The 13,611-nt window shown below is 43.0% G+C and overlaps 1 protein-coding gene and 1 pseudogene across 1 annotated transcript in view; one reads left to right on the top strand and one right to left on the bottom strand.

Moving 5' to 3' along the window:
• Lgmn (legumain) overlaps nt 1-9,947 on the bottom strand; it is a 36,223-nt gene extending 26,276 nt beyond the window's left edge. Inside the window, exons 1-2 of the mRNA XM_020179798.2 lie at nt 9,788-9,947; nt 301-473 (exon numbers count right to left, since the gene is read on the bottom strand). Of these exons, the coding sequence (XP_020035387.2) occupies nt 301-444 (144 nt within the window). The 5' untranslated portion in view covers nt 445-473; nt 9,788-9,947. The remainder of the gene's footprint in view (nt 1-300; nt 474-9,787) is intronic.
• Nucleotides 9,948-11,025: 1,078 nt separating this feature from the next.
• On the top strand, nt 11,026-12,242 carry LOC109696676 (S-phase kinase-associated protein 1 pseudogene; annotated as a pseudogene).
• The last annotated feature ends 1,369 nt before the right edge of the window (nt 12,243-13,611 follow it).

Below are 13,611 nucleotides of genomic sequence, written 5' to 3'. Positions count from 1 at the left end.
TTTTCACAGTCTTTTATAGAGCTGGGGACATGGTTCAAGTGGTAGAGTACCTGCCTTAAAAGCTTGAGGCCCTGAGTTCAAACCCTAGTACCACCACCAAAAAGCAAGTCTTTTCTAGAACACACCTGTAATCCCAACACTCAGGACTCAGGAGGCAGAGGCAGGAGGATCCTGAGTTTGAGACCAGCTTGAGCTACATAGTGAGAACAAAACCCAGTCTTTTCTACTACCAATGTCCATGACTGTTGACAGTCTGTAGAAAGCCAGCATCGCAAGGGAAAAGAAGAGGTGCGTCCTTACCTGGTGCCTGTAATTATACCAGCCATTGGACCCTGCAACGATCACCACCCAGTGCTTGCCCGTATCCTCAGGATCGTCCACGCCGATGGAAACAGCAGCAATGCCCAGGACCAGGCTCAGCAACAAGGCCACTCTGCAAACCATCCTGCACCTCAGCGTTCAACTGCACAAGGCTGAGAAGCGGAAGCACAGCCAGTTAAAAGCAGGACAAGAATGGAGATACATATCACTCCTGAGCTTCTATCACAGCAAATGGATCCAAAAGATAAGAGCACCTCGCCATCAGACGGAATGTGCCGAGGGCAGTAATGAGGACACAGTGGAATTCTGCCTTCAGCTGCGCTGCCCTTTCCCCATGTGGAGGAGGGGGCTGTCCCCATACCTATCATCAAACTTCTCTACAAGAGGAAGTTATGCCCATAAGCAAAGAGTGTCCAGAAAGCACTTTGCGTACATTTATGGAGGGGGGCAGGTGTTAGGGTTTGAACTCAGACAGGTGCTCTACCACGTGAGCCACTCACCCGGGCCTTTTTTGCTTTAGTTATTTTTCAGGTAGGGTCTCGCTTTGGCCCAGGGCCGGCCTGAGATTGCAGGTGTGAAATATCCCCAACTTCTTTTGTTGCAAAGGAGTCTCAGTAACTTTTTGATGGGGCTTGCCTCCCAGTCTCCACCCAGCCTTTGGGTACCTTTTGAAGTTTTTGTCACAAGTCCAAATATAGCAAAAAACCAACCAAACAAAAACCTCACCAATATAATTCATTGTCTTGGCAAAATACCTGCCACATACTAACCACATACTATGAACTGTTTGTATAATGCAATGTGAACTGTGCATAGAAAAATGTGGAAAGTAGACATAAAAACTTAATAGTAGTTATTGCTGAGTTGTGGGTGGGATTAAAGGTGGTTTTTACATTTGCCTCTTTTAATTAAGTAATATACATTATTTATACTACTTATATACTTTATTGCTATATTACTTGCATTACTTTAATATACTTATTAAAGTCTGTAAGCATTCAATCCATGTTCCATATGAACAGCATTGAAGTTTATAGCAGAACTGTCTGAATCACCTGTAGTCAATTTTACTTCATGTCTTTGTCTAACACTTATAGAATGTATACATGTGTTCCATGCAAGTGACTTAGCTGGGCACCAGCGGCTCATGCCTGTAATCTTAGCTACTCAGGAGGCAGCGGTCAGGAAGATCACAGTTTGAAACCAGCTTGGGCAAAAAAAAAAAAAAAAAAAAAAAAAAGTTCTCAAGACCCTATCTCAAAAAAACCCTTCAAAAAATAGGGCTGGTGGAGTGGCTCAAGGTGAAGGCCCTGAGTTCAAGCCCCAGTAATACAAAAAAAAAGCAAGTGACTTGCCCAATGTCCTTAAACAGTTGACTCTAGCCATAGACCAGACCCATGTGTTCTGAATTCCTGGCCTAGCACTTTCTGATCCATGGTTCTGCATCTAGAGGCTTTATTCTTAATGAGGTACACCCCTACTTTATACTTGAATGTCAAAACTTTGTGTGTGTGTGTAAGAGACAGAGACAGAGGCAGAGAGAAATAGACAGGTCTTTCTATGTTTCTCAGGCTGAAAGTGATCCTCCTACCTCAGCCTCCTGTGCAGCAGATACCATAGATATGTGCTACCATGCTTGTCTAATGTCAAAACTTTAAATAAAACTTTTAACCACAAAACGCAGGAATGAGGTCACATCCTGCCATCTTGCAGTACAAGATCAGGTTTCCCCTGTATCCTGACTAGGTTCTAAAATAACTTCCAGTGACAGAAAATAGTCAGGCCAGTAACTCTGTGGTAAGAGGGAAAACAGAGCCCTTGAGACGTGTGGACTCATGGTGCAAGGGAACCCGCAGGGCTGACCTCTGCTCCAGTGCCACTCAGCAGGCAGTGCAGATGTGTGCACGCGGCCGTTCACTCACTCATTCACTCCCCACCCAGCAGGTCTGGTCTCCTGAACACCTGCTCTGCCAGACACCATGTAAGGTGCTGGGAACTCAACAGGGATGGGGCAAAGCCTCTGTCCTCACAGAGCACATAGCCAGTTAAGGGATGATCCACACCTAAGCTGGAAAAACCATCTTTACCACTCCAAACCATGGAGTACAAAGAAGTGAGAGTGCTAGGTCACTCACTGCTTCTCTGGTTTGAATGCATCCGCTCACTTGGGGTCTTGTTAGTTGCAGATGTCACACCCTGGAGGAGGGACTGAGACTGCATTTCCATAGCTACCAAGTGCCAGGGAACACAGATGCTGCCAGCCTCAGACTACATTCACATGCAGAAACCTGTGCACTACTGCCGCAGGCTCCAGTCCACCTCAGCCCTAAGCCAGGCATCCTGGCCAAGACACAGTGCTGCTCCTTCACTGTAGGATGCCTCCTACCCATGAACTTGACTCAATCTGGAGGCCTGACTTAGTACTGAGGTCAGATTTGTTTGGTTTGGCTTTTACACAGGGTCTCACTACGTAGCCCAGAGCAGCCTGGAACTCCTGATCCCCCTGCCTCAGCCTCCTGAGTGCTGAGATCACAGGCATGCACCATCATGCCTGGCTTGAATTCAGGTTTCTTCAGCTCCACTGCAAGATCCTTGAATAGGTAACTACCTTAAAGTCCTCTTACATTTATTTGGTTTTTTTTTAGGGGGTTGTTTTTGATGGGGAAGGAATTTACCAGGACACAAAACAGATGAGGTCAGTGGACTGTGGGGGATTGCCCCAATGACAATACACACTGATCTGCTCATGTCACTGAGGGAGCTCCTCCAATCAACCTGACTAGGACTTGCTGCAGGGGTAGGAGGTAACTAACAAAAGGTACATTTACACAGCTGTATGAAGTCAGACCAACCCAGAAGTCAGGCAAGGGAGTAAGGAATAAAGCACGTGTGTCCTCAGGGCTCTCCAGTGGCCCTACAGGGAGGTATGTTAGTGACCTCTGAGGTCAGCCACCAGCAGCTCTACCCCCATTCTGAGCTCACCAAGCAGCCTGTGATCTTCCTGCAAAGTTTTTTTTCCTGGGGTGGGGCCAGCAACATTTTTCTGCAAAAGGCCAGATAATAAATATTTTTGATTTTGCAGGCCAGGCCATCTCTGTCAACCTTTCAGCTCTGCCTCTGTATCTCGAAAGCAGCCTGAGACAATATGTAAATATTGTACATGTAAATGTAATGTTTTAATAAAACTTTTAAAAAGCAGGTAACATGTTTGGCCTGTGAGCTTTAGTTTGCTGACCTTGTCCTAGGGAACAAGAAAGTGTCCCCAGCCCACAGTCCAGGACAGCCTGGCTGGCTATCATAATCTCCATCAGCAATCATCAACCAGGCTTCCTGGTATCTGCTGAGCTGGGTTCATGTGACTTAGTCTCAAAGAGTCTCATTCCTCAGGAGATTCCTTCTCAGAGGCAAAAAGAAAAAATAAAATACAGTCAGCCCTCAGTATCCAAGGGTTCCACATCAGTGGATTCAATAAACCTCACATTGAAAATATTTGTGGGAGAAATTGCATCTGTACTGATCATGTACAGACTTTTCCCCTTGTCATTACTCCCTGGACAGTACAGGATAGCAACTACTCATGTAGCATTTACATTGTACTAGGTGCTACAAATCAGCTAGATTGGATTTAAAGTATACAGAAGTATGAACAGAGGCTCTGTTTGAACCTCTGAATGATGTATGCAAATGCTACATCATTTTATATGAAACTTGAGCATCCAAGTATTTTGGTATCTGAGGGGGTCCTGGAAGTGATCCTGAGGTTACTATATGCCAGTCAATGGCCAAGCTGACTGTGAGCAAAGTGGCTGCCCTCAGCTAACCGCCTGAATTAGCCAACCATGCAGCCATTTAAAAAAAAAAAAGCCTTCCTTTTTTATTTTTACAAAGTCATGTTTATCTGTTATTTTTCTAATATACTATCAAGCTCCTCCTCAATGAGGAAAAGCATCTTACTGATACCCAAATGCTAATTCACTGTATTTAGTGATGGTTCTCCTCTATCATTCTTTTTTGCCTAAAAACACAAGGCTGTGGTTACTTAAACATAATGCTTAGTTTAAAGCAACACAGTATGTCACTGAACAGAAAATGCCACTTAAAAATGCATATACTATGCATGCATATGTGAATAAATGAATTTTTTAAAATGCATATACTAGCCAGGTGCTGTATATGTCCATAATCCTATTAACTTGGGAGGCTGAGATCAGAAAGATCAAGGTTTGAGGCCAGCCTGATCAAATAGTTAGAGAGACCCCATCTCCAAAATAACCAGAGCAAAATGGACTGGAGGTGGGGCTCAGGCAGTAGAGTGCCTGCTTTACAAGCATAAAACCTTGAGTTCAAACTCCAGTCCCAACAAACAAACATACACCAACACTATTTGGGGAAACACTTTGGAGTCTGGGGTGAAGTAGACATAAAAGTAATACCATCATTCCATTATCACCAGCAACCAGCACATCTCAAAATAGTAGGTTTTAGACAACAACTTCTTGATCAGTATTGTTACATTATTCCTGAGTGTCAATGTCACAAATCTTGTAATGTCTTGTTTTTATCAAAGTAGAAGACTGATGAAGAAATGTAAGAGCTCCCTGGTGTGCTAGCTAGCTCCTTATGATTCTGCTATTTTCCATCATTCCTTCCACAGTCCCAGTCACACAAGGGTCACTGTCTATGTCTCCCTTAACTAGCCCTCATATCCACCCCTTCCAACATCCACTCCACATCTGTTCAACCAATGTGGCCCAAGCACCCACTAGCTGCTCCCAGGCACTGTATGCAAAACAAACAGACAAAAATCCTTTGCTAAGCTGTCTGACGTACCACAGGGAAGAGACAGACCATGGAATTACATTGGTTGACAGATGGAGATAATAGCTAGAGAGAAAAAGCAGGAGGGAGGAGTTCCAATAGAAGTGGAAGGGATAAATATTTTTAAAAGGATGATGTCTGCCATCAATGGAGAACCTAAACCACACAAAGAAAATCAGTAAGTCAATGGACAAATCTTGGGAATTTAACCAGCCTCCGATGATGGATGAGTCCTCTGCCATTCCCACCACATCCCTGCTCAAGTTCCAGGTCTACAATAGCTCAGGATTCAAGTGAAGGAATCAATCCAAATGCAAGAAATGTACTAGCAAGTGAGGTTTGATCCATTTGGAAGGTTTCAAATGGAGTGCCCATTCCAGATAAACTGCCATGAGCAATACAGGTAATGAAGCCAAAGTCAAAGGGCCTTTTAAGTAGCTGGGTCAAGTTCAAAGCCACATGTGACATACCTCAACCATCACTAAACCTCTCACTGCCAGCATCATCTGTTATTGGCTCTGGGTTAGGCACAATAAGCCATTAAAGCCAAACAAAGCAGCCAGTTAGATAATCACATTAAACAAACAAACAAAAAAAACTGTTGATATCTAATTAAATTCCTCTTGGTAATTTCCCATTGATAGGGTTTAAGATGTACTATCCCCAAAATATAGCACCTCAGCACACTGAACACTAAAAGCTGAAGGAATTCCATGGGTCCTTCATCTCGTCCAGGGATTATAAATCCCCAGAGAACTTTGTTGTACTAAGAGTTGAGGTTAGCTGTATACCTCAGCCTCTCTTTCCTTCTGCAGTAGCTAGAAGAAACTCTTTCTTGCTGGCTTTTTTCCCCCATTATCTGTTGTCATTTCTCTTTAAAACAAGACACACAGCTACTAAGTTAGGGGAGATCCTTCCTCTGGGCTTTAATTGTCCATGTGTGAAATGAAATGGTAGGAATTATTAAGGGTTCATTCCATTCTCAAATCCTTTGGTATTCTGTTTAAAGAATAGGATCAGAACAAAATTCAACTACATCTTATCTCAAATGAAAAGCATATTTTATTCAGGTTAGCTTATCATTTTTTTTCTATAGAGAAAATTTTTGACTCAGTGGCAGACTAGATTTTAGATAAGATAACCTTTCAAGGCCATCTAATTCTGATTCCATCAACATGATTTTCTAACTCTGTATACTGCAGATAACAGCAATGCCAGTAATTCTTCACTATAGACATGCAAATGATTCTATCAAATGAAGCTTCAATTGACTTCCTTCCTCAGTCCAGTTTTGCCTCCCACTTGCACATTCACTTCAATATTTCTCATCTTCAGATGTCCTTTGGAGACTCCTTCGAGCCAGCTATATATAATACCAAGTTTCCTCACCAATAACTTAAATTAAATCCTTAACATGTTCATTTTTCTATCTGTACAGAGTGATAACTTTATCTTTTTTGAAAACTATCTTTTAACACTACAGAAAGCAAAAGCAACTAACATATTTCCTAACACAGTCAAAGATACTTGTTTAGATCCACTAGTGGTTAGAAGGCTTTAGGGGTATCCAGCAAAGGAAATTCTGGTCAATGATTAATAGCTTCTCCACATTTTATTTCCAATGTTATTTGGTGTTTGAATTTTCTTTTATCCAAATTATTATTTTAATGACTGAACATGACTGTATAGCCACATGTTAATTCTTGGGTTATATTTTTACTTTACACTCCACCAGCCCTTTTTTGTGAAGGAGTTTTCGAGATAGTGTCCTGCAAACTATTTGCCCAAGCTGGCTTCGAATCGCAATCCTCCTGATCTCTGCCTCCTGAGCAGCTAGGATTACGGGCGTGAGCCACCGGTGCTGGGCAGATTTTTACTTAAACTGTACTTAATACAGTTTTTACTTCAAGAAATTTAGGAGTAGATATTAAAATTCAGAAATGTACAAAGAATAACATAAAACACTTGTTACCTATTACCTAGACCATTGGCTATTAATATTTTGTAAATCTATTAGTTCCTTTCCACCCCTAACACGTGACAGTCACATCCTCCACACATCCCAAGGTAACCACTATCCTAAATTAACATTTCTTTCCAATTAATTCATTATATTTTTTAAAAGATAAATATCCACTCTGTAAACACTCCCCTCTACTGGACTTTTAGGCTGTTTCCAATTTTTATAAACTTTATAAACAAAGTTGCAATAAACACTCTAACATCCCTCTCTTTACAATGTTGCAATAAACACCCTAATAGCCCTCTATACAAATTTACAGAATTGCAACCACTTGGTCTTAAGACATACCCATTTTGCCAACAGCTGCAATACACCCTTTTGCTAGAGGCTACACTGTTCTATCTTTAAGATACCCTTGTAACAGCAGTAAAGGACAATCTCAACTTCTTCAAGCACTGATCATCTCTAGATAGTATCAAACTTTACTATTCCTAATCTGATGGAGACAGAGTGACCTTATTGTGGTTTTGATGTGCATTTCCTGAGTTACAAAAAATTGAATCTTATGTTTCTTTAATCATTCAGATTTCAGCACCCTCCATACAGATGACAACTTCCCCATCATAAACTGGATTTGAAATTATGTTCTACTAAGCAATTTCTGCAGTGAAAAAAAAGTGCTCAGAATTTCTTCAAAAGACAGAGGTAGGATAACTCAAGAGATAGTTCGTTCGCTTCAATATACAGTCGTGCACTGCACAATGATGTTTTGGTCAACAACGGTACACATAAGATTATAATGGAGCTGAAAATTTCCTATAGCTAATGACACTGTCACTGTCATAATGTTACAGGGTGATTCTGTAAACCTCCTGCACTGCCAGTAAAAAAGGATAGCACATGTAATTAACAAGTGCGTAACACTTGTTAATGACATTAAACCACTGTTACTGGCTATGTACTTACTATGTTATATTTTTATTATTATTTTAAGTTGTACTCCTAGTTATGTAAAAAATGATTATTGTAAAACAGTAGGCTATGTTGCACCAACAGCAACTTCCTACATCTCCTGTGCACTACATCTTTTGTTCACATCAAGAGACCATGTGCAGATTAACAGGTACCATGAAATTTGCTTTGCAATGAAATAGACTGACATGTTCTCAGAACAAATCCCCATCACTAAGCAATGCATGGCTGTATTTTTAGTGAACCATGCTGGGTATGATGTATTCTACATCCTTAACTGCTCTTGAATCTTTTCTCCTCTCCCTTCCCACTGCTACCTTCTTTTAAACTCTCCATAATTCACCTGGGGATTACTGCAGGGACCTCTTAGTGTGGTTTCTCTCCAACATCTTCCCCTACAGAATATCTAAAACTAAATGCAGCTTCCTGGACATTCCGGACAACACCCACATTTCTCACAGCAGCACAGGGACCTGAAACATGTCCCGGTATTCTTGCCGCTCAATTCACCACCTTCATGAAGTCCCTTGCTCCAATCAGGCACCACAGCTCCAAGTGCAAAAGCATTGTTCTTTTCCTGCCTGCCTTCACCATGCTGCCTTCCAGAACCACTGCTCTTGTTCATCTCACTAGCTCCTGCCCACCCCTCCAACTTCACTCAAGCATCCCTTTCTCTGTGAGGTCCTAACCCTTCCCAACCTTGTCCCTGTTCACACCTGTGCTCCTGTAACAATGGAATTGTTCACTAGTGGCTGTCTCTCTCCTTTACAAAATAATCTCATCTGGAAAAGTTTAGTAAAGGGTGGGGCATAGTGATACATGCCTGTGATCCCGGCATCCCTTGGGAGGCTGAGGCACAAGGATCAGGAGTTCAAGGGCAGGCTGGGCTACATAGTGAATTGGAAGCCACTCTGAGCTACCATAGTGAGAACTTGTCTCAAAAACAAAACAAAAGCACAGTAAGTGTTTGCTATGGAGCTGGCCTATTACTCTCACCACATACCACAGGGCAAGTCTCAAACCCTGGGCAGTCACTTTCATTTATAAAACAAAACATGTGGAACAAAGTTCCTCCTTTCAGCCCCTAGATTTTTCAGTGCTTGCCACAGAATAATCCTAAACCTAATAGATGCAGGGGACCACACCCGGCTAACTTTCACTTTCCTGGTTGATGTGGATGACCCCGAAACCCTCACCACGTCAAATCTTGGCACTCAGAGCTTCCCTGAATTTCTGCTGCGAAGGGATGGTTTGGGTATTTCTGCTTGGGTATTTTTGTTGTCTGCAACAACCCTTCCCCACGGGTGTAATCGTCCACATTAAAAGCATCAACAGCCTGAACTGTTCCTTGAGGGTAAACCAAGCCCCGGATCCTGCCGGGCATTCCCTGACTGGGGGACCCTAGAGCAAACAGCGCCTAGCTTCGTGCCAAGGTGTCCCCACTCCGCAAAGCGCCGTTCCAGCCACAGCACGCAGGACAAAAGACAGCCCTCCTCCTCCACCCCCCCCCACCATAAAACATCGGGTTGCTAGGTCTCAGGATTTCCCTCGGGATTCAAGAAATTCCCCTGCGCAGGGTGAGAAACAGATTACTCAGAGGCTGGGGAAATGAAAATCCCGGTCCACAGGGCAAAGAGCTGAGGCAGATCGGCGGCCCCAGCCTGAGGCACGGATGGATCCCAGCCCCGGACCCCCTCCAGGGCCCGCGGTTACCTGCGGCGGTGACAGCGCGCGCGGAGACAGCAGGGCCGTGGGAACTCCTGGAGTCGCGCAGCCTCTGACCAGCCACCGCCTGACGCCCGCCCCGCTGTGATTGAGCCGCAGCGCCGCCGCTCCCCGCGCTGGGGACTACTGCACGGCGATCATTGGTGGGGCTTTAGGGCGTGGTATCTGCGAAAACCAATAGGAGACAAGAATGAGGCTTGCCAGGCAAGACTACAAATCCCAGCATGCATGGGCGGGGCTTCTGGGTCCAGAGGACCGGGGAGACCCCGGCTGCGGTTTCGCAATGAGCTGGGGTCCAGGACCAGTGGTACGAGGGGACGCGAGAGGGAGTGAAAGGTCAAAGTTACCTAAAAGTCCCCAAATTTGTCACCGTGTTGGACCTCCCTGGGGAGTTTAGGCACACTGATGATCCCTTGTCTGTTGTGATTTCATTAGTCTGCGTGTAATCTGGGTTTTGGAATCTTAGAGTCCCAGGTGATGCGAGTGTGCAGAACCATTTAATCCTGATCACAAACCCACGAGAGATGAACTCGCTTATTTTCACCCCCGTCTTACAGCTAGAACAAATGAGGGCACTTAGCAAACGCCAAGAAATTAATTTTCCCAAGGTCACAATACATCTTGAGTGACCAAGCCAGAATTAGAACCTGAACGGGCTGGTTCTTTCTTGAATCCATTATCTTAATCCCTAAACAATGCTACTTCTCAAATGTTTAGAGTTGTTATCAGAGTTTAAGGGCAAAAGCCACACTCCAGTCCAGACTATGCTCAACCACTGGTCCGATATGTCAATTAAAGAGACAAGAAATGGCGAAAGACAAAGATTTATTCAATGTGGCAATGTTGCCAAAAACAGAGAAAGGGGTTCAGTGACTCCAGTATGTCTTAGGGATATTGACTTGAGCTTTAGGCTTATTGAGGAAGAATTGGGGCAATTGCCAAAGAGGTATGCATAATTAAGTAATCTTGGTCACACTGTGGTCTGGTGGAATCATTATCAATTCTAGTTCTTCAAGGTGGCCCAAGAAGTCATTATTGCTGGAGGGGAATAATCAGGGTTTCTATGAGTTGATTGCTCCTGCTACAGGATGCAGCCTAGCTTTCATAGGTATTTACCCTCATTTGAGGGATGATTTGTCCTTCTAAGTTCCCAGTTGTTTGGGATAGCTTCATTCTTTCTCATAAAGATGTTTATAATCCAGTGGCCTTGTCCTCACCTTGTGTGGATGCTGCACCACTTCCGTCAGTCTCCAACCAGCTGTCTTCTTGAGACCAAACACTATGCTTCAATTAAGTTGTAGAGTTCTGATGGAGAGATGTTTGAAGTTGATGTAGAAATTGCCAAACAATCTGTGACCATTAAGACCATGTTGGAAGATTTGGGAATGGCTGATGAAGGAGAGGATGACTCAGTTCCTCCACCAAATGTTAATGCAGCAATATTAAAAAAGATCACTCAGTGGTGCACCCACCACAAGGATGACCCTTGTCATCCTCCTGAGGATGATGACAACAAAGAAAAGCAAACATATGATAGCCTTATGGGGGACCAAGAATTCCTGAAAGTTGATCAAGGAACATTTTTGAACTTATTCTGGCTGCAAACTACTTAGACATCAAAGGTCTGCTTGATGCTACTTGCAAGACTGTTGTCAATATGATTGAGGGGAAAACTCCTGAAGAGATTTGCAAAGGCTTCAATGTCAAAAAAACTGTACTGAAAAGGAGGAAGCCCAGGCACGCAAAGAGAACCAGTGGTGTGAAGAGAAGTGAAATATTGTGTGTGACACTGTAACACTATAAAAATTGTTCCAAATACTAGTTGCACTGCTCGGCTTGTAATTGTTAATATTAGACAAACAGTAGACAAATGAAGCTGCACATCAATTATACTAACATGATTGTCCTCATTGCATGTGTAGTTTGAGTACAGATTCTGCTAGGATGAGCTAGAGCTTGTTTGGTTTTTTTTCTTCTTTACTCTGAACAAAACTGGACTGTGGGTGCTCTGTAGAAAGTGGCAATTGGGGCTTTCCCTCTTTCTGTCAAGCAATTTCTGCCTAGTTTCTTGTCCAGTTAACTTTAGTTAAGCTTTTAAAAGTTAGCATTATAGATAAAAGAACTTGCAAAAAGTTTTATTATCTTTCTTCGTAAGTTGTAAACTGGAAGAGGGAGACCTACTTGAAGTCAATGTTCCAGGTGGGGATATTGGGAGGTCTTCCCGCCCCCTAGAGTCAAGCAGGTACCACTGGCATTGATTAAACTACATCTAGCATGGCTCTCTTAATTTGACCTGAAGAGTTTTTTTTTAAATCTTCTCAGCTTTGAAATGTTGCTTAGAGCTCAGTTACTGCCTAGCTTGTGTTTTTTGGGAGAGAAATATAAGTAGACAATTTATTAGCTTTTCAATTAAAAAAAGACATTTAATTCATGTGGTTTGTCATCTTTTTATAATCAATGTCCCTGTGGGGAGAAGTATTCACTCTACTTACATGTAATAGAGTAATTAAACCTTTACCATTAAAGTGTATGGCAAAAGTCAGACACCTATCATGAGTGGAAGATACTGTCAATAAAAAATAAGTTATATAGTAGGTAGTATACCTACTACAGTTTGCTTTTGTGGACACACAAAAAAAGTATGTTTATAATCAGACCAGTTGTTCCTAGAATCCAGGAAGACTGCAGAAGAGAAGCACTCAGAGCCAAGAAGACAGATGTAAAGTGGAGGCAGAGATGCCAGGCTTTTCTCCAGCTTTTAGTTCACTTGAGACTCAAGTGAGGAGTCAGTGCTTTTTTGGCAAAAGCAGTTTCCAGTACTATCTCACAGCCGGCTGTGAGATATCTCACATGCCTGTCCCAGGTGGTGGCACTCAGCAGACTGAATGGAATGGAATTGGTGAGGTGGAATAAGTGCAGTCCTGCCCAAGGACAACAAGAGCAAGACCCAGTGCTGCACTCATGGGCTGTCACATTTGAATGCTCATGATTTTTTTTTTTTTTTTGGCAGACTGGGGATTGACCTTAGGGCCTCTTGAGACATGCCTCCACCTCCTTTTGCTTTTTCTTTTCAAAGATGGTCTTACAGTTTTGCACAGGCAGACCTAGACTGCAGTTGTCCTATATATGCCTCCAGCATAGTTGTGATGATAGGCACTCATACCACACCCCACCCAGTTTATTGTTTTCAGATAGGGTATTGCTGACTTTTTGCTGAGCCTGGCTTTAAACCTTGATCCTCCCAATCTCCACCTCCTGAGTAGCTGGGATTACAGATGTGATCCACTCTACACAGCTTCTGCCACCTATTTTTGTAAATAAAGGGTTATGAGAACACAACCACACCTATTGGTTGAGGTATCATCTCTGGCTATTTTTGCAGCATGGAATAGTGTTACATAAGAAGTTATATGGCCCATAAGGCTGAAAATCTACTGTCTGATCCTTTACAGAAAAACTGTGCCACCCCTGGGTTAAGTTCATGGCTATGTGGTTGAAGATCCCAGCTTGGAAGTGACCTTGGGTTTTAAGCTCAGGTGTATCCCAGTCCCTATCCAATTCCCATGACTGCTATGTTTTCAGACTCCCAAAATGGGGAAGTATTATAAGTTCATTTGTTCAACATGTAAGAAAAATGATCTTCTCTATCAAAGTATTTGTTACCCTCTTAGATTACTTAAATATTCCTCAGGTCACCATCTTAGGTGACTTGCATGTTTAAAGGGTCCTTGCTTCTTCTTCCAGATTCCTGTATGACTCCATTGCCCACCAAACTGCATGCCCTAACCCATCCCCCAAGCCTTTTAGCCAAT

Source organism: Castor canadensis, chromosome 3, assembly GCF_047511655.1.
Source record: "Castor canadensis chromosome 3, mCasCan1.hap1v2, whole genome shotgun sequence".
Taxonomy (NCBI): domain Eukaryota; kingdom Metazoa; phylum Chordata; class Mammalia; order Rodentia; family Castoridae; genus Castor; species Castor canadensis.
The sequence above is the reverse complement of the archived record's forward strand: the minus strand, read 5'-3'. Positions and strand labels throughout refer to the sequence as shown.